The sequence below is a fragment of the Apus apus genome, chromosome 15 (assembly GCF_020740795.1).
Source record: "Apus apus isolate bApuApu2 chromosome 15, bApuApu2.pri.cur, whole genome shotgun sequence".
NCBI lineage: Eukaryota > Metazoa > Chordata > Aves > Apodiformes > Apodidae > Apus > Apus apus.
The window spans coordinates 7,934,918-7,956,655 of record NC_067296.1 but is presented as its reverse complement, the minus strand read 5'-3'; the positions used below and the strand labels follow the sequence as shown (position 1 = coordinate 7,956,655).

General features: G+C 38.4%; 1 protein-coding gene across 15 annotated transcripts in view; it reads left to right on the top strand.

Moving 5' to 3' along the window:
• Positions 1-21,738, top strand: part of ADNP (activity dependent neuroprotector homeobox) — a 28,263-nt gene that overhangs the window by 777 nt on the left and 5,748 nt on the right. Inside the window, exons 1-8 of one of the 15 annotated variants that reach the window (XM_051633182.1) lie at positions 632-646; positions 2,130-2,179; positions 4,354-4,476; positions 9,358-9,516; positions 10,868-10,913; positions 12,058-12,364; positions 19,975-20,087; positions 21,252-21,344. In XM_051633182.1, the coding sequence (XP_051489142.1) occupies positions 10,875-10,913; positions 12,058-12,364; positions 19,975-20,087; positions 21,252-21,344 (552 nt within the window). In that variant the 5' untranslated portion in view covers positions 632-646; positions 2,130-2,179; positions 4,354-4,476; positions 9,358-9,516; positions 10,868-10,874. Of the gene's footprint in view, positions 1-627; positions 647-1,001; positions 1,207-2,129; positions 2,180-4,353; positions 4,477-6,343; positions 9,237-9,357; positions 9,517-10,867; positions 10,914-11,000; positions 12,365-19,974; positions 20,088-21,251; positions 21,345-21,738 lie in introns of those variants that run through there. The other 14 variants (XM_051633179.1, XM_051633184.1, XM_051633177.1 and 11 more) reach the window with 14 other exon arrangements.

Genomic DNA, 21,738 nt, shown 5'->3' with positions numbered 1-21,738 from the left:
CTCACCCATCCCTCCTTTCCCTACCCTGGGCTATAGTTACCGACTCCCGTTTTTCAGACAAAGGCGGGGGAATTCAAACCCTCAAGCCTTGCTCCTCTGCCGGGAGCTGCACCCCCCGTGTCACCCACCCCGTTCGCTTGGCTGCAGCCCCGGGGGTGGGGAGGCTCTCCCGGGGGGGGGGGGGGGCCGGTCAGAGGGGGGGGTGCGGCGGGCGAGACCTCCCAAAACAAGCACCCCGGCGCGCGCGATGCTGGCGATGCCCCCTCACACCACCCTCCCCTCCCCGTTCCCTTCGTATTGTAGCTCCCGGTTTATGGCCGTGCAAGAAAAATACCAGCCCCCACCCAAAATGCACCGCAGCCCAACCGGCGGCGCGGAGCCGAGTGCGGGAGGGAGCGGCAGGGGGCGCCGTCCCCGCGCCGGGCAGGGCTGCGGGGGGGCGGGGGGGGCGGCGCGGCCGCAGAGCCCGGACTGCGGCCCCGGGCCCCTTCCCGCACCGCCGGGCGGCCCCGGCCCCGGCCCCGCACACACGCGCCCCGCACTGCCCCGCTACCCTCCCCGCCGGGGCTGCCCCGCGCCGCTCCCGCCTTCGTACCTGCCGTGCCGGGGCTCTGACCTCGCCCGCCCGATGGGGGCCCGGAGCGGGGTGAGGGGGCTTAGAGCCCACGGAGGAGGAGGGTTCCTGGCGGTTTATGCGGGCTGTGTGCAGGATGTCAGGAATTGTAGCGAAACTTGGATGTGGCTTGTGGTGCCGTTTGCGTTATCAGCTCGCGGGGCTTGTCTCGCCCCTCCGAGCCCGGGAGGGGCGGGCAGAGCCCCGGGAGCCTTGTCTGGGCCGGGTAGCTGGGCCTCTTGTTTCGGTATTCTTTGTTTATGGGGTGCATTTAAGCCATTTAGTAGGTATGAAGGACGTTTTCATTCCTTTTAGATAATTGTTTTTGTGTGTGTGTGTGCGTGTTTTTTTTTTTTAAAGGCTATGTTTCCATTTATTTTTACTGCTATTTCCTGTATCTGTGTGGAGGTAGAAGGTGTGAGGTAATGGAGACACGATTTCTACCTGTCGGGGCAGCATGGACCAACCTCAGCACAGTCTGTCTGTGCTGCAGGCCACCAGCATTGCATCCTCTTGCCAGGGTCTCAGCTACTTGGAGAAACTTGAACATGGGGGCTCTGGTAACTCAAAGTTACAAGTTGCCAATCTGCTAGGTGAGAGAGGTGGGCCAACCTGTTTAAAAAACAGAAAAGCTTGGGGTTTTGTTGTTTGGTTGGTTTTTTTTATAATAAAACAAACCAAAGCTTGAGCCCTTTGTAGATGTGAATTTGCAGATGTTGGGCAGTAATTTGATATCAGGAAATCAAGATCTACTGTGATGTGTGTGGAAATCTTAAAACTTTAAAAAGAGACAACTGAAGAGAAACATACTCTTATTAATAAAATTGCACTAGAGTCTGATGGGTTGTAACATGATTTTTAGATTTCCTGAAGATTAATATAGCTAATACTTGAATAAACTTCAGTCAAAACAGAGGTGTCCTTTTTGACACACAATGAATAACTTGTTCACTTCTGCTAAGCCAAAATGTGTGTACTTTAAGATAGTAAACTGCCCTTCACTAAAATTATTTCTTAATTAGCTTTTTCAAATTACTTTTTTGGTTATGATAGAAATGTCAGCTCTCTGAGATCATTGCAAACTGCTAGGTTTTTAGTGCCCCATTGTTTACAAAACTGTTTTTGTTGGTTTTTTTACCTTGAAGTGATGGACCATCAGACAGGTTTATAGGAAGCATCTTTCTAGGTCACTGCTATTTATGCTTGAAAGTATATTGTGTGAAACTGCTAGAGCTTAAAAGTCATTAAAAGCTTTCAAGATCATTTGTGTTAAGTTTCCAGAGGGAGATATTGTTTGGATATGCAAGGAATGGGGAAGGTGAAAGGAAGGAACAGTTGACTGCTGCTCAGAGTGCTTAGCAATGACAGACTTTCACAGGAGAGTAACTTCTTGACTGTGGTGAAAAGTTAGTGCTTTACAGTGTTAAGCATCAGCTGCACAAACAAAATATCTAGGAAGACTGTATGTGCTCTTCAGGATGAGATGAGTAACTTAATTTTTTTTCTGTGTATGTAGGATAGAAGTTACCAGTTGTCAGAAGATGCCCATTAGCATTTTCAGAATTGGTATGTGTCACTTACAGTGGTATATTACAACAGCATTTTAATTAACCTTTAATAGTATAAAGTATAATTTGTTAGGTACTTACCACACTGAACTCTGCAGTTACTGAAATCATTATTATATTCTAGATGAATACACCTACAAATTTTCTGGAAGGTAAGTTGTGCTTCTGACACACTGCAGAGAGAATAATAGATGATTATTCACAACTCAGCTTTACCACTCCATAACAGTAAATATTGAAAGTAAATATTAAAATTTAAAGTAGCATTCCTGGACTACATAACTGTATCAGAATCTTCTAAGTAGTCAAAAGTAATATAATCCCAATGTGTATTTTATAACTTTTTATTAAGATGGCAGCTGATCTGATTGATATAAAGAAAGAAATTGGAACAAATGATTTAGTGGGATCAAGACAGTGCTCATGGGTTAATCTATTTTGAGGTGTCTGCAAATAAGATTTAGCAGCTTGGGGTGAGGTTTCTTTGGGTGTTTGTTTTGTTGCGTTTTTTTTTCAGAAAGGGGAAGTTATTTTTTCCTCAACTACTTGAAGATGATTTAAGAGAGACAAAATTTTATATTTTGGGAATGAGCAAAACAGTATCAGGTATGAATGAGGATCATAGTCTAAAGTCTGTAAGACATGGGTGCCAGGAGAGAGGCAGTGCACAGCTACGGGACTGCAGGTGTTGACAGATGTCATTTGATCTGCTTTAGCAGCATGGGCAAAGATGGGGCATTTCTAAAATTATTAGTTCACCTGAGTTTGTGTATTAATAATGCAATGTTTGCTGGGATATTTTTTTTTTTTAATGCATGTAACATGCTTGTTTAAAAAACATAACAGCTGACTATGTTGGCTTGCATCTAAACAAGCATTACAGTATTTTTTTATTACATTAAATTAAGATCTGCTTTATGCTTACATTTTTAAAAATATATTTGGTTTGTTTTTTCTTAACAGAATAGTGTAATTGTTAAAGGGTAGATAGTCCTGCTTATAGAAATATGTTCATACAAGTGTATGTTTCCTAGTTGTGCAAGCGATGGAGATGAGAATAAAAGGTGCTGGTCTAAGAACAATGTACATGCATATGTATATGCATGGGAAGAAAAAGAACTCCCAATTATCTTAATTTAGTTTAAAAAAAAAATAAATCCTGTAACTTCCATATATGTAGAAGGTTTATTTTGACTCACCTGACATACCCCTGCTTTCCTAGTCAGGATAGCCAAATTGCCCTGTTCATTTTGAGCTTTCAGAAAGTACTTAGATATGGTATAAAAATCAGATACATGTTCCAGATTTGAATAAAGACATTTTTAGAGAGGATGTAACTTCCTTATCTATACCTGAGGGCCCATATGCCTCAAGAAAAAACCACATTGTTCAGAGCTTGATGTTGAAAGGCAAACATGAGGCTTGAATTTAGTGCCTTGCTCTTACTTCACATTAGTGCTTTTGAATGCATACGATGGTTGATGATTTTGAATAAGAATGGAATAAATACCATTTTTTCCTGCAGTGAGTCACTCGCAGTTACCACCGTTTATATTTTTTTTTAAGGTGGCATTAAAGATGATTGGGATGAAAACTGATACTGGCTGTTGGGTCCTAAACCTGAGTAGTTGACTATGAACTCATTACACCTGCAGGTTCTTGGCTATCTAGATCATGTGGCAAAATGTTTCATTTAAAAATCTAATTCTCAAGCAGCATCTAAAATAATTTACAAAAAGTAGAAGCTAAGTACCTGTGTGAACAGCCTGTCCACTGAAGTAACACTCTTCAGCTCATCCAGTCACTTCAGTGTAGCAAAGGGCATGCTCTCAAGCCTGGCCTCACTGTTTGATGTTTCTTCCCTGCCCCCAGATCCTCTTCTCTCTTTCAGACCTCAGCCTTCATGCATTCTTTCTTTCTCTCCTTTTTGCCTCTTTGTATTGATTTCTGATATTACTCTGCATCTGATAGTAGCTTGTGCTGCAGCTGAGCCAAATAAGTTGTTAGTGATGCAGGTTCATAGCAGCAACAGTAAGGGGGTAAAATGTCTCTTGAAATCTAAGTAGGCAATATAATTGTCTTAATGCTTTTCTCCCCCCAAAAAAAGTAAAACTTAAGTTTATGATCTTTTCTTTTGTTTTGTTTCCCATTCCTGCTGCTGCTGCTATGAAGCCTTTTGAATATCGAAGGTTCCTGAGTCAGACCGAAGACAGGAGTAGCTGAGGTGGATTAACGCTGGAATGTAGTCAGGGATTGGAGCACTTGGGAGCTATGCTTAGACAGAAAGGGAAAGAGGTAAGAAATGTGAAGTGGTAAGACTGATTTTAAGCTCTTGTTTACAGACTTTACTCAATTGTGTCATGTGCATAGCAGCGTGTGTGAGATGGTAAGGCAAAGGAAAAACAATTAGCGTCAGCCTCCTTCACCGACTATTTTTACACTTCCAATACTCAGACGCCAGCCAGTTGGCGAGATCCTGTCAATATCTAATATATCTGCTATCTGAGAAAGCACATATTGGCAAGGGGTTGGAGGAGCTTGTAAAAGTATTTCTGTGCTCTCTTTTGTTGATTTGTTCTGCCACTTACACCAGCGTGCAAGCCATGCATTTTACCAGTTAGGACACACTAAGGGATACAGTTTCACTATTGGTTTAAATATATCTGTGTCTGTGCTGCCACTGGAAGGGGTGGAATGAGCCACACTTCTGCCACCTGACTTGTACCAGTCCTAGCACTTCTGTTTAGGTGAGAGAAGGAACTGCTCTGCCTGCAAAACTCTCCTGTTCAGCTGGACCAGGTCTCTGCTCTGGCAGTTCACACAGCAGTGATGGCAGGAGAACATGACACACAGAAGACAGGACAGGACCACGGTTTTCACTTGCAGTCTAATCCAATTGCAGTTTCACAATCAGTGTAATCCAGTCATAAATTATGTGTATATGGATTATGTTCTGGCACATTTTCTTCCATGCTGCTTTGTTTAATTATCAAAATGTTTTTGTGAGCTTCAGATTGAAAATTTCAGGATGATTCTTGATTTCATTTAAACGGTAGCTGCTAATTCATGAAATGTGCTTATATTTCCAAAATAGTTTTTATTCTGGGATTGTTCATGTTTAGCTACAATCTAGATGAGGATTATTTTGGAATTGTAATGCATATTAATGCAGCCTTTTTTTCCTGATCACTGAAGTGTGGATATTATGGTGTAAGCAAATTATATCCTTCGTGCTTCAGTGCTCTCCAGTCTCGATTTGAAATTTCAGCAATATGTGCAGGCTTTATTACATTTCAAACTGAAATCTTTAAGAAATAGACCTAAACAAGTGAGGTTATCATATTGAGTATGTATATTACATATTGATTTCCCTGCACGTAGGTAAATGTTTATCTTTTGCGATCTGAAACAGTCACGAAGTATATTATTTAAGATGGCAATAGATGTGTAAGCCTACTTCTTGAGCTGCTAGTGCCTCTAATTTAAAATTTCCTATGCACTGAAGTATAGAGTGCCCTAGAGAATGGATGCAATTTAAAACTACTTTGCAAAATGCAGTGGAGATTGGCAGAATCGCTGTTGTTTTTATCATGTGTGTTCAAAAGATCCTTCTTTAGAAAACGTTCAGATGTAGCTGAGAGCATGCTTCAGTCTGTCATCAAAATAAGAAAACCCAGCAGAAATTCCCAGCAGTGTAAATCAGCAGACTGTTCATCAAGAATATAAATAAAGAGTCATGGTTCCCAGAGCAATGGAAATTGGGCCGTTTTGTACTTTATATTGGGGCATAGAAATTAAACAGTGTACAGAACTTTTACTACTAAACAAAAGTTGTTGAGGAAATAGTTAATTCCCTTTCAGTTTTGCAGTTAGTGTACACACCCACCAGATGGAGCTTCTGGCAGCAGTGGAAAATTCCAGAAATCAGCAAGAATGAGAAGTGTGTGAAAGACTTAGAAGATCCCTGTCTGCTGGATGGCAGAATATATTTTTGTAACCTTTAAATAAAAAAAAAAAAATCAATGGAGAGTTAAGACGTATCAGCCTTACTGATTCCTTTAACTGCTCTGTCTTCTATAGAAGTTCTTCCACTGACAAGAAGTTGGAGTTCTCAACTGTAAGAGTCACTAAGCTGAAGCCAGACAGTAAGCTCAAAAAAAAAAATAAAGAAAATAGTTTCATAAGCCCTTGCTGAAAATTGCATACAACCAGTGAAACAGTTAAGGTTTTCAGCCTAATGCTCTTCTCCAGAGGATTTTAAGTGGGGTTTGTTGGGTTTTTTTTACTGCATTTTAGATGGACTTCTCTCCTGAAGGAATATTTAAATAGGTTGTCTAGGGAAGTGGTGTGAAATGGTCCTTTTTGTTTGACACACAGCTTGTTTTTTTGAGGTAGCTGATTTAATCTCTGAAGTGATTTTAAAATTTTTTTTTTTTACAAAGGGACATACCAGAAATAGACTATTTGGCTGTGAGGGGGGAGTTGGGCTGGTTTCGTGTGCACAGTGCTGCAGAAGTTTTACAGTACTTTGGATAGCAAAATACATTTGTTGATTTACTTTAGTTCCATGCCACATTTTTCCAGAGGGTTTGAGCTGGGTTTTCTGTTCACTCTATACCTTTATAATGTACTTAGTTCTGTTTTGGATATAGATACAAGTTGAAGAGCTTGGGGGCTTGTGCTTGCTGAAGTCCTGGCTTAAGGCTGAATTTAAGTGTTGGGTCTAGCATGAGAGATGTGCACACAGAATTGTCTAGTTGGAGTTGAGAGGTGTTAGTTTAGAAGTTAGCTGAACACCATCATGTTACATGGGCAGGAGCTTGGTGTTGCAGATGGTGGAGCTGGTAAGGCTGAGGAGGGGCTCTCTGTGTTTAAAATGTTGCCATGAGAATAGAGCGCATGCTGTTACAAAACAGCCTCCTTCCTCGGATTAGAGAGGGCTTGAAAAATGAGCCCTTAGTTGTCTGGCATTTCAGATGTGCTGTTAAACTGCAAATCTCATTACCTTCACAGGAGATGTGGGTGCACAGCCCTCTGAAAACTAGGCCAGTGGTGCTTAAATAAGGAGGAAAGCAAAGAGTGCAATGAAAGAAAGTGAAAATGCTTCATGTAAGCCAGTGATAGACATGTTGGGAGTAGAGTCTTTATTCAGCCAGTGCAGGGAGGGGAGATACTGAATTGCAACTCTTACCTTTACAAGGAATTTTTTAGTAGTTTTTAGTTCTTCAAACTTCTCTGCCTCCCTGCTGGTTCAGCTCCTGGCATTTTTGATTTGTTCGCTCTTCCCTCAGATACCTTTCTGCTTCCTGACTATCACTCTTCCTTGCTTTGCTGTCCTGGAATTGTCAGGTCCCAGACTTCTAGCCTTCACCATGCTGCAAGGAGAGGTTATCATTGTCCTCATGTGAATATAGAATATTCTGCACCATCATGCAGAGCATCATTTAACCTGCATATGTGAGGAGGCTGCTTTTCTATTGCTGTGGGAACCGCAGGTTAATTTTATTGCATATTTTTATTTTATTTTAAGAGATTTCACTCAGTATCACACTAACAGGATTCTCTGCAAACCTGTTCCATGGCTGGCTTTTCAGAGCATGTCATTAAATGCAGTTATCTGGGCAATTCTTTAAAAGTAGGCCTTATTTTAAATGCAGTTGGGATGGGGAGATAAAAAACAAAGTATCAAGAAACTAATTGTTTCATTTCCACCACACCTTACAGTTGCTATCACTAATATCTGCTACTAGGTTGCACTGTATATGTAAAACAATAACTCCTTCAACTTAAAATGCTAGCAAAACAAGGGCTAATAAAAAATAATTTTGGATTGTATGAAGTCAGAAAAATGCCAGATGCTTGGTGATTCTTGTCAGCAACACAATGCAGGGAAATGATACTTGGTCTTAGGGAGGCCCAGTATGGGATGAAGTACTTCCCCATGCTCAGTATTTGTATCTGCAGACTGATACACTAATTATCACTGATCTGCTCTCAAGGCTGATGGGTCCTTATCCAGAAGTGTGCTTTCTGCAATGAGGATTCAGTGGGAGAGAGGCAATTTGGACTTGATAGAGATACAGGGGCACAAATTCTACTTTCTAGTTAGAAAATAATCCAGTATGAAACAAAATAACCCAGCATCCCTACCTATTTATTTGAAGATGTGGTTGGTGGTCTTGTTAAAGCATATACAATATTCAGTTTTGCCTCAGTGTCAAGTATTTTAATAATTTTGTCTTTTTACATTTAATAGAACATTTTAGCATCTTCTGTTGAAACTATACTTGAAGAAGAACAATGTATAGTTTAAGCTGTGGATGTTCTGTCTGAATTATCAACAGCGATTAAAATCTAACCATTTTAAGCAGTAAAAACCCTTATTATTTGGAAAAATAATTATAAGTGACTCAAGAAATTTTTTTTTTATAAACTTTTGATTTGGTTGTTCCAGACTTCATGACACTAATGTTATGTCTTGTGTTTCCAATCTGTTCAAGACTGAGTTTCAGTCCATGGGTGATGTGAGTTGAAGAGGTATCAGTCCTTCTACAAAAGCATAATCATTTAGAAGCCATGAGAAAAAAAGGTTTACTTTACATCCTACTAGCAGGATTGTAACTGAAAATTTTAATCTGAATACTTCCCAAAGGAGTGTATGTCCCTATGGTTGTGGCTGACAGCCATGTCACCTGCTTGATCTAAGGTGAGACTGTGTGTGTTCAGAACCTTCTAGGAAAAATTACCTGTACAAAGAGATGCTGTTGGTATTTTCAGGGTGCAGCTACTCTGTCAGTACTGATAGCTCAGATGAGCTGTAGACTGAGGTCCTGAGCACTTCAGTCAAAAGGTTATAGAGTGTGAATAGGAACATTTATCTCTGCACCCTGCTGGATTTCTGAATTGAGTAACTTAATTGAAATCTGAGCACCAAAATATTCCTCAGGTAGCATCACCCAGTGGAATCTGGTGTTTGAGCCACAAACCTGCTAGAACTTCCAGCATCACTGTTACCTTGCTGGAGAGCACTCAGCAGTAGCTCCGTGTCGGTAAAGGTACCGTAACTGTGATTTATCATTAGCTTTGGAGTCCTTTGCAATGAAACTTACGTTATAAATGTAAGATTGCCCTGATTACATTTCTTATCTCTTGTTTTTAACACTTTGTTTTGTACAGCAGGATATGATCCTTCTTCTATGTCCGGGCTTTGGCCTCACACAGTAGGTGTAATATAATCGCTGAGGTGGGCGTTCTGGAAGGAGAATTATTTTTGGAGGCTTTTGCATGAAACTTGTCCAATGAGTCTGAGACGCCCAAGCACCATTAATTTTGGAGGTAAATGCCTCATAATATATACTGAATAGATTGGGAAGAGTTAAGATTTTCATTTAGTGAAGGATGGGCAAAAAATTGTTAAAAGGATAGTTCTGACTGTTTACTTCTGATGTTTGGAGGCTTTGAACTTAAAGGAACACCAACTTGAACTCTAGAAAAATTGGGGATGTGGAGCAGCTTTAAGCTCAATCAGTCTGGCAGCTGCTCTGCATATTAATGAGTTTCCTGGTTTAAATATTTTCCCCCTCTTTTGGTTTATTGACACCAACAGAGGCAAAAGTGAAAGATGATTTTTGCTATAAGAGAAATGACCAGACTACCTGAAGTATTTTCTCATGCTGAAACAAATGGGAAAAACCTGTGACTTGTGATATCAAAGTTCAAAGATATCTAATTTAAGCTTGATGTCCCTTTAAGTTATTCCTTGAAATCTGATGTTTCTTATTTGAATCTCAATTCAAATGTTTAATTCAACTAAAATGCTTTTTATTAAGGTATTTTCTATCATTTGTCTATAAATTGGTCTGTCAGAGTGGGCTGGGATATGTCCAAAGGGGAGGGAGGAATATTGTTGTTAACAACAATGAAAAAATAAAGGGGGGGAATGACCAACAACCACAACAACAACAAAGGAAAAAAACCACAAACAAACAAAAAACAACAAACAAATGAAAGAAAATATTACAATTAGTTCCAAAAGTTTTTTTTAAATGACAGATTTTCAGTGTCAGTACTTGCCTTGGGTGGAGGGGAGTGGTGGTGGTAGAATAATTTGCATGAAATATTACTTACTTTTAACATGATATTGTTATTGGAATGAAATCAGGTTACTGATAAAGTTATAATGTACATTTTAAAAGTTATGTTAAGTTTCCTCTAGTAAACAACAGTAATGTAGTACTGGCACACAGCCAATAGAGAAATCAAAACTGTTTTAAAGATGTGCAGTGTCTGGGTCACACTAATAATGTTGATCCTGGATTCTCATTGCTTTCTGATTTTAATGATAACTGTTACTGAGAAATATTTAATACCTAAAAGCAGGCTGTCTAGTAAAGAGCTATCCTACACTGTTTAATGAAATATTTTTTAGCATAATCTGAATTTTATGCACTAACTTGTTATCAAACTGCATGCATTTTTATATATTTTTTGGTGCAGCCTTTCCCTTTTAGCATTATTATGAATATTAAGGAATTTGGATTTGAATTATTGAAATTAAAACCATGGAATCATGATACATACTTAACAAAGGCAACAGACTAGAGTAGTGGGTGTGTGGGAGGGTATATTATGTAGGGAAAAGGAACAGCTTTTAGAATAAGGGTTTGAAACATTGCTTTTTCTGTAGGAAAAAGATGGAGTATTGCATGCTGGGAACAAGTGCTTTCCATAAGGTAGCTAAATTTTAAAAGTACATTTGTTTCATTTTGTTTTAGGCTTTGCTTACGTATTCTAATCTAGTAATTTTGTCCTTTCTGCAGTTTTCATTTTGATTAGACCTCTGCAAAACTCTCTTCTAAACAAAAATTGAAAAACAAACCTGGGCCACAATTGCAGTTTGATATTTATGAAACGTTGCTCAATGTGTACAGAAGACTATTTAAAGGATATTAGCAATAGTATAAATTCTTTCTGTGGTCTGTTTTGTTTTCCATTATTTCAAAATTGCAGATATTAACACCAGTAAATTTGAAGATGTGAATGTGTTGCATAAATACAGAGAAATTGCCAAAACAATTTGTTAAAAGGTAGTCTTAATTGACACTTTTAAGAAAACAAACAAAAAACAACAACAAACCAAAAAGCCCCACTTGTCGGGCAGAAGCTCCAAGTAAATAGTCACATTCTTTTTTCCCTTGTTCTTGAGAATAGCAAGACATAACATACTTGGAGGAAGTTCGAGTCGATGAGTCAGGACTTATTTCATTAACTGCAGTTAAATGTTTTGGCCAGGTTTCCTGAGGAAACAAAGCTTATACAATTTTTCAGATTGTGGCTTGTCTCCTAATCTCCCCTCCCTCCTCCCAGCCGAGTTCACCATTTTCAACCAAATTTGGTAGAGATGGAGGTCTGAATAAATAAGATTAAGCACCTTTGAGTTTCATTAAATGTAGATCTCCAGTAAGAGAAGAAACTCAGGTTTGAACATTCACAAGTTCCCTTCACAGCTCTCCTTTCAGCCTGTTCCTTCAATTGGATGCACCAATGCCAAGTGGCTTCTAAAAACTCTGTGGGAGGAGTCTTAAGGAGGAGGGGAAATAAATCACACCCTGCTTAGGCCTGGGATTTTAGGAGGTTGACTTTTCAATGCTGGATATGCACCAGCTGCAGAGGTACCAGTTAGGTGTTGTGCCTGGAGCTGAACACAGCAACTTGCCTCTCGTTATCTGATCCGGAGCAAGCAGAGTGTTACTGAGGAGAGAGAAGAAGCAGTAAATTATCTGGGCTTAGACTCTGAAGTATTCAGCCCCAAATGAGAGTTGTTGGTGCCTGAGTGCATGTATAGTATGTTATTCCATGGATACGATATTATTACAGGTACAGCAGCAGCTCATGATGCCCCGTAAAGCTTTTCTTTCCCAGAAAGAAAAGCAGGCTCGTGCCAGGGAAAGGGATATGTTAAAAAAGAGGAGGAGGCGACAAGACTATCTCAAAAGAAGCGTGGAGCCGCAGAAAAATGCAGAGACAATAAAATGGCACAGGGATGATGAGAAGAGGAGAGAAAATGAGCAAGTTAAGGACAAAGATATCAAGAAGCGGTGGAGACAGGATGAGAGAGAACGGCGAAAGAATGTGGACGCTATGAATTGGCACAGGGAAGATGAGAAGAGGGAGAATGAGCGAGGTAAGGACCAAGAAGGCCAAGGAGCAGCAAAGAAAGGATGAGGGGGAAAGCGACGAAAGGATGGACCTTTTGAAGCAGCAGAGGGATGATGAGGGGGAGAGGGGAAAACAGAGCAAGAACAGTTCCATTTTATAATCATGCAGAATAATGGAAAATATCTGTCTTTGAGTTTAAACTTTATAGGAACTCGGCTTTACTGTACTATAGTTCTTAGAGATAAATATTTTAATAATGTTGATGGGAGTATAGATGTAGGCAAACTCCAAAATCACAATGGGATAAAAAAGGCTGGGTTTACACCTTGATTATGAAACTGTTTTGCCCACATGAGCACACCTAATACTGTCTTCAGCAGCTGAGCTGATAACATGGTGTTTCAGATCATGAAAACATTCAGGTTTTCTCAGTCTTCATAATGTAAGTAAATGAGAACATTAGGAAGAGAATGGTCAAACAAACATGCTCAAAAGAGGAAGGTAAAACCAATGTTTTATTGTTTTATTTTTAATAATGTGCCCAAGAGAAAGTTGTAATTGCACCCTCAGTTTTATTCCAAGGTAAAATATTTAACAAAAGTTGAATGGAAATGTAAATTTCACAGAATGCTTTTAAGAAGCAGTCAGTTCAAGAGATGCACATCTCCGTGTCATTAGATCTAGGTGTTGGCGTCAGATCCGTTGGCATCACATTTGATTTGATAAATTGAGCCAACATCTTGACATCAAATCTGACAAACTGACAAACAGTAGGTATTTACATGACAGTAGGAAAAGCCCTTCTAAACTTGTATTTTTTATTAAACTTTATATAGGATTTTTCCCTCTGGAGTTATAAAATTGTTTTGATTTTCTTTGCAGTAGCCCTAGAAGTTAGTTGTAAGCCTGTGAACTGGCAATGGATTTATCCTGGATGAGAGTCTAGTCCTTTGGAAGTCTTTCACTCCTTTTTTCATTCCATAAAAGTGTTTGGCACCCGCTGTTTTGATCAGTTATGATGAAGCAGCCTGGAAGGATGTAGCCACAATAACAGAAGGAAGAGCTGTGTATTTATAAGACTACTAACTCTTGTGTGGCTCTGTACTGAATGTGGCTGAATAATTTTATTACACAAAAAACACCCCAAATGGTCACCAGAGTGAATGTGCATAAAGCTTTTCTTTTTAATGCAGATCCTTTCAATTGAGGAAAAAACCCAAACAAATTTACAGTGTTTAGGGGGTAGGATGAGTGGTAAACATTGCTTATTATGAGCAACTTTATGTATTATGTTGTGAGGGGAAAATGCTCTTCAGTTGAGTTGCCATTTTTCCACCTCTGTTTCTGTGAGGTTTTAATTGTAGGCCTGGGAATCATCAGCTGATAAATTGTATGTCAAGAAAATTGCTAAAGGCATTTTTTAAAAAATGTTCCTGTGAGCTTCGTTTTTATTTCTGTGACACTTTTCTCTCTTCTTCGTTCCTAATTTTCACTTGATAGTTAGTAGGAAAATTTAATTTTTTAGATTTTCTTTTCTTGTTTGACTGCTTCTTCTCACTGTTTTCAGCTCTGTGAACTTAGATACACTTAGAACTCTGTTCATACAATTTCCAAAGGAAATTAATGGAATAGCCAGAAAGTTGACTTTCCAGTTAGTCCTCCAGTATGATTAGCAATGCTGCCATCATACTTTTCTTGTATGTAAAATGAAAAAAAAAAAAAGTAAATTAAAAAAATTCCTGTATTCCACTGTCTTGGTTCTGCCAGTGGACAGGTACTTCAGAAGAATCAGTGACCACTGCAAAGAGCATTAAGGAGCCTGGCCTGCTCATACAGGTTTGAGATGCTTGAAGAAGAATGAAATGCACTAGTGGGGTGGGTTTTTTTGTTTATAGCTTTTGGGATTTTATCAGTGTATTTTACTTGCCATTTCACAGTGATGCTCTTGACAAACCTTACTGAGTGAAGCCTTCTTCCTCAATGAAATGTTCAGAGTTGCCTACAACTCTGTGCTTGCAGGTCATGGAAGGCTTTCCTGATGGTACGAAGCAGTGTGGTAGTAAGGAAATTGTGTCATTTTCAGTAAAGCATAAAGGAGAGGAAAACCTAGAGTAGGTTTTCTAGAAGACCTACGTTATTGCTGTCTTGATGCCTTTACACAGCAAGATTTTTCCTTCAGATTATTTCTTTAAGTCTTAAACTGTTTCTGGGTGAACCCCACCATTACTAACAAGACTGTGACACAGCAGTATTACCTGCTGCTTGCTAAAACTGTAAAACTGCTCAGACACGAAAGAAGCATAGTAAGCATATTGAATAATGGTGTCTGGAAATTAATATAACATCTGGAATATTTGCTGGAGATTTCAGTTGAGAGAAAAAGGCTGTCTTCTTCTGAAACCGATGCCTCTTCCCCAGAATCAGAACAGCATTGTTACCTTGTGAGGTTGAATCTGTACACTAGAAAATCCTTTATTTCATTGTTCTAGATAAAGTTGACAGAGCTGAAACAGTCTTAACATCTGTTACCTGATGGTCTCAAAGGCAGCTCTTCTGGTGAGGTCCAAAATACAAAGGACCCACTGGAGATTTAAGATTTTAGTTATACTAAAGTAGAAACAGCTACTGGGGTCTGAAAACAGGTGGAAGCTTTCTTGTTTTTATCACCTCTGATAATTTGAATGACATAGGGGTTGTTTTTTCCATTTTTCCCTCTTGTGTTCCTTTTCCTTTCTCTCCTGGCTGTGTACCCTCCTGTAAGGTGATAGTTCTCAAGGTGTGAATATAGTGTATTGTGTATGAGATCAGTACATCCTTCATAAGGGAGGACTGTTTGCACGGTGAAAAATATGCAGCATAAGAAAACGTTAACTCTAGCAATATAGAACTCTAAACCAGGCATGCAATATTGTATTTTACATTAATTAATCTTCAAAATAATTGCATGGTAATTTTTTTTTTAAACTCATCTTTCAACTCAGTTTTCTAGGTGGTTCCAGTCCCTTGGTAACTGATGTGTAAAAGGGCTGAACTGCATGACCATGTTAACTGAAGTTCTTGAAGCTGGTATAGTGAGGATAGTTTATTTTTATTACATGCTGAAAGTGGTTTAAAAATCACTTAGAATAACATGACAGGAGGGTGCATGAGACTTCATGTTCTGGATCTTTCTAGAATAGTGCCTGTAATTGTTTTTATCCAGCATTTGAAACACTAGTAAGGGTAGCAAGTTGATGAAAATGTGATCTGGAGATGAAAGTCACTGCAAGTCTATTGAAATGCTAAAATCTGTTAAAAAAAAAAAAAAAAGGTGATATGTGGAAGAATTTGGAGTTTTTTGAAACTTCTCTGTGACTATGCAGTGGTTAATTTCTAGGCTAGACCTTTTTTCCTTTCTGCTTTTCTGTCATGCCATACCAATTAGAAATCTTGATTCCCTGTGTCTTAGGATATATGCACTGTTAAGTTCCTAAAACTAAGCAGAATTTTTCTCTGTGAATGGGTTTCTCCCTTCTGTTTACTGAGAGCATGTAAAGATGCTAAACCATTTTTTCTCCTACAAGTATTTTCTTTTACCAAGTATGGCTAGCAAGGCTAGAAAATTGAGTAGAGAGAGAGAACCTTTTGCTGAGAAGCAAGTGAATTGAGGTCCCTTTTTTATTATAGCTGTGAACCTAAAACTAGATTATGTCCTGGCCCATTCCCACTTCAGGTTGTGATTCTACTTAGTGAACTGAGCTGCTGGCTCCTGTAGACTTGTCAAACTTTGGAAGCCTTTGTAGTAATTTTGTGCCCTCATTTTGAGGTTCTAAGATGCACACATTCAGAACTGCACTTGAGATTGAAATCTTCCTTCCTGGGACTCTCATAGACTGTTAAGGGCCAAAGTCAGTGCTTCAGCTCTCTGAAGCAAGGTACCATGTTCACACTTGGTACGTGGTATTAAGTTCTGTGAAGTCTCTTTAACCATTGTTCCTCTGCTTACCTTGCAAATACTCCTTGCTTTTTCACAAAACATTCCCTCTCTTCAGATTTTTAGGTGAAGATCTGAAGTTTCTTCACTCAGGCCTTTTTATTGACATGTGTGCCCTAGCTAGGAAACTTGTCTTAGCTTCTGTTCATGCTTTGCATAGTGGCTGTTACCCATACAGTGGAATAGTACTGCATGAAGCTTCTTTAAAATAGGTCTTTGCATTTTCACAATGTGCCTGTGAAATGAAAACTGAAGTGCAGTGCTTTGTAATTTAGTAATGATACTTTGCTCTTTTATAGCTTGTCTTTTCTACGTACACTGGCTACTAAATTTTTTTAGGAATCAGTACCTGGCTGTGGACTAGACATTTATGCTAGGTACTGCACAGATACAGAGCAAAAGGTTTCAAATATGTCTTTCAGATAGTCTGCTTACTGTCATTATTTTGTGCCTTGTGCAGTCAGACATTTTGTGGATCTGCACACTAAAGATGAGTGAGATCCTGTTACTAAATCAGTCTAATTTTATCAGGATTTCCTATAATTATTTCTTATAATTAGGTTAGTCATCCATTTTCTTAGGCATCTGAAGATACTACCTGGATATTTCTAGTAAGGACATTAAGTATTCATTTATTCTCCACACAGCATTTTAGTGTAGGTTGATGTGTAATTCAGCTTACAAACAAGGCCTGTCCAGAGTGTTTATTTGTAGGTGCGACCTAAGACTAGAAGTAGGAAACAGAAGGGCAGACACAAACTGAAGTCTTGCTATGTTTGTTGAATCATGAGCTTGAAAATAACTGGTTGACTGAAGAGGCAGATCTCATTATCCCTGCTACTTAATGAGGGTAAAAAATGCTCAGATTTCTCTGCAGAATTATTTTTGCTGAGCACATGTGATGGCTTTGATTTATTTTTCTGTGAATGTGTATGCAGGTGCACATTCCCTTACAAAGAAAAGTTAGAGAATGTATTAAGTTTCTGGGACTTGTGCAGGAATGAATAGGATAGTGTAGAACCATACAGGAAAATAATAAAAATTAGTTTTGCCTTGGCTACTATAAAACAGAATACATGGAAATACAGGGTGTCCTGCTAACTAGAATCCTGGGCTGTAATTGTCCCTGACTGACTGGTATCATCTCAGGATAAAATAATTCCTGCTTTGTGAAAAAAAAACAAAATAAAACAACACTGCTGAGCTTCTTTTGAGAGCTACTTTAAATTTTCAAGAGAGAAGTTCTGTACTGAGCCCATAATACTAGGTAAGTAGCACTTCTTTAACCATCAGGAATTGGTACCTGATAGATGGTGTAAAGCTTGAGCTGCTTGTGCCTTTCATTGGTCTTCACTGAAGTGCAGTGTATTTAATACTGTTCACTTCTGGCATTTCAGTAGAAAAACAGGAGAAACAGCATTAAAACAAACTATTTAACAGAAGGACCAGTTGATCTCTGACCCTTTATTATAGGCATCGTTCCCTGTGGGGGATGCTGGATGTAGCAATAGCTTCAGTGCCAGGTGAAAGCACTAGTGGGTTTTGTCAGTACTGGGCACTGCATTCCTTAGTATTGTGTTCTTTTAAAATAATTTCTTGGCTCTAAGCTTCAGAACAGTAGGAAGCAGCCCTGACAGTGAGGATGTGATGTTCCAGGTGTCCTCTCAAACATCAACTTCTGGTCAGATAAAGAATGCTTTATTTAAAGAATAGCATGAATGATTATTTGAGACACTTCTTAATTCCAACTATTTTCAAGGATATATCAGCCAAGCTGTGTATATTGCAATTACAATTTGAGTTACCTGCTGTAAATAGAAACTAATGGAGATGCTAAAAGCTTTTTGTAGTCACAAATAATATCAGACTATCTGGCTCTCCAATAATTATCATTAAATGGTCAAGAATCTTCATAAATAAAATTAACTGTATTTTCTTAAGGCTAAGATTTAAGATTAGGTGAGTTGAATTCAGCTACCAAGCAGAATTGGTAAATTAAGGTTGATCTTCAGTTTTTAGATGTGAAGATGTACTTATATCCTCTATTATGATGTGTTGTGATAGTTTGAAAATCTTAATTTCTGGTCTTTAAGACTTGACTGGGAGGCAGGCAAACGGGCAGAGGCAAGAAGATGGGTCAGATAGAATAGAGCAATAGTTTTCAGGCAGTCCTATATCATTTGCTTTCTTTGCCACTTGATTTTGTATTTATCATGGTATATTTGGCATGTCTAGGTATATTAGACACAGTAATTAAGAGAAAGCATTTGATTCTTTTGGTGAAGAAGTTGTTACTGGCACTTTGTACTAAAATAACCTGTTTGATAATAAGCATTACGTTGACACTTGTGGCTGACTTTCAGGTTTACAAGTGATTATTGCCTAAAGGCAAACTTTGCTCTAACTCTCCCTTTGTCGGGAGAAAAAACACTGCTTCTCTAAAAGCAAAATGAGATTATTGTTTAGGTGGGAGCTTTAGTTTTTGAAGAAAACAGCACAGCTTGCTAAAAGCTTTAAAATGTAATGTTTTCATGCAGTGATGTTTCTGCAGTTAAGACTTAAGAATTTTCTTTTATTCTGGAATAAAATTACTAGGACGTTATCTACTTGGATTTGAAGTTAACTTAAAAGTATTCTTCAGATCATGAACATACTTGACTGCTGCTTCATGGCATTTTTTTATGAAAAAATTGAGCACACAGGTAGCTATGAAGAAGTAACTGAAAGCATTTCAGAGCCAGTGCAATCCAGTGAGAGCAACACGTATTCAGTTGCCTTGAGACAGAAGGAATTAGCAGAGCCATGATTGATTTCTTGGGCTACATGAATATTTTTCACTGGCTCTATGAACTGCAACAGCAAGAACTTGTAACAAATGTTTGTTCTTGAGTTAAAAAAATAAATAAATTCTGTGCTTTGGAAGCAAATTTGTGTTCTTTATTGTAACTTAGGGTTCAGAGCCATACTTCCCAATTGTGTTTAGGGAGGAGAAGTTAGGGAAGCCTACTTGCTTTTCAGTTTGTGATCTGTATTTAAGGATAAAAATCCACTCTGCAGTATGTGGTATTTTTTTGTTTTCCTATTAATGCAGTTCTACTATCACATAAGTCACATCTGCTATATAGCTTTAAATAAAGCTATATATACAGTAAATGAAGGAAACTATATTAATTTCTTATTTTACCTACAATTGAATTCAAGAAGCATTTTTCTCACTGAAGAGATTCTATTAAATCTATTAAAAGACTGACACAAACCTTGAAGCTCAACTTAGCAATTTTCAGATTAGCTAGGATATGTATGCACAAAAGATGAATTGAGTTTTTATGTACTTCAGCATAGGGGGTAAATTTCATGCAAATACAAACACTTTATTTTTAAAGTTATTTCCAGATGCAGCTGATTACTCCTGCAATAGTTGTTATATGGGTTTGTTGGGTTTTTAAGTACTCTCTTAAGTTTGTTAGTATCTAGCTTTATGGCCAGTCTTATTTAAGAAGAAATTAGACAGAAAATGTGGTAGTTTCTTAGTTAATAGTACAGCTCTGATACTGAGTTATCTGGGTAAAATGAGACACAAAATTACTAATAATTAAAAGTGCAACACTATCAGACAGAACATATTTGACTTAAACCTCTTCTCTTACTTTCTTTTTCAATAGAAACTATGTTCCAACTTCCTGTCAACAACCTTGGCAGTTTAAGAAAAGCCCGGAAAACTGTGAAAAAAATACTTAGTGACATTGGTTTGGAATACTGTAAAGAACATATAGAAGTAAGTACGGTACCTCCCAGCTGTTGCAGTTAGAGCTAAAATGCTCCAAAGTTAGTGGGATGTTGAGATCTTCAGTGTATGACATCTTTTTTTTTTTTTCTAGACCCAATTCAGGAAATGTTAAATTTGTACTGTAAATTTGAAGGAATCCCGTGTCCTGTTCCCATGTCATATTCCTCTGTTCTCATCAACTTAATGATCTGGGATGTCGTTTAAGCCTTGTTGTTACAGGTGTTGCTACCCCTGCATAACATTGTTGTACACGAAGTAGGCTTAATTAATACTTGAGATAAAATGCACCTGTAAATACTTAAAAAGTTTAATATAGATGAGTTACACTTAAGGCTGTATGTGGCTGACTTGATAGGTAGGTTTATGTTGGATTCTTAAAAATAGCACTTGCTAACTGAACATTTAGGAATAAAGCAAGAACTAGGTGTAGTATAGGATGTTCTTGGGGGACAGAAGATGGTTCTGAGGTTTTCACAAAGTGCCAGTGCTGCCACTAGGTCATCAAGTTCAAGAATCACTTCTGTACCCTGTGTTCATTCCTAGGAGGGAAGGGTATTTGTGCTACTCTTCTGGACAAACTTCTACACTTCTGTCTCAAGTGCAGCTTTCTCTCCTGAACACTAACTTCTTTAGTAGGAATTGGCCTTCTCGGACATCATACACGTAGTCGCACTTAAAAAACTTCTATCTGGATTCCTGTGAGAAATTAACAAAAAAAAATCTGAAAACCAATCAAACAACACATTGTGTGCCCCTGCAAAAAAAACCCAAACGAATAAAAAGGCAAACATCAGAGTTATGGTAAAGCCTCTGTATGATCTTAAATGTTTAGCACTAACCCATGAGAATGCTTTTTGTGCTATGCTATGACTGCCTTTTAAAATGGGGCAGATATGCAATTACAGTCTTGGGTTAATTAGAAGGATGAGTTCTGAAAATAGCTCTTCAGGTTTCCTGATACTGAGACTGTTCACAACTCTTCACGTCCAAAGAGGTGCATCTTAAATACCCACACTCCTTGAGTTAATGGGATCTACTGTTTGCCACCAGCCCTTGAGAGAACTGCATGGATGTTGGGAAGAGTTGCTTAAGGGAGCAGCTGGTCTTTGGTTTTGATTCTCTGTACTCTCTTCCCATCTTCCCCTTCTGCAGGATTTTAAGCAGTTTGAACCTAATGACTTTTATTTGAAAAACACTACATGGGAAGATGTAGGATTGTGGGACCCATCACTTACAAAAAACCAGGTTGGTAATGGTTTATGTTGACACATCTGATTCTAAAGTTGCTTCATACTAAAGGGTGTTTCACAAATATGCCAAGAGCTCTTTCTGCAGTTTGACCCATTGATCTTCTTTTGTTGGCAGTTTAAGAACAAAAGCTGTGTTTGGTTTTTTTGGGTTTTGGTTTTTTTAAGTAATAATCATGTTCTATATCTTAGTAACACAAATAGTCAAATACTGGAGAACTGATTGGTCAAGAAATCATACTCACACTTTGACAACTGCTTATAAAAAGCCTGTTTTCAAGCTTAGCACAATCTCACCATCCTCCTGGTCAAAAGATCAACAATCTTTTGTCTTTAAATGTTTCGTTATCTGTTGTCATCATCTCAGAAAAGTTAAAATGTGAACCCATCTA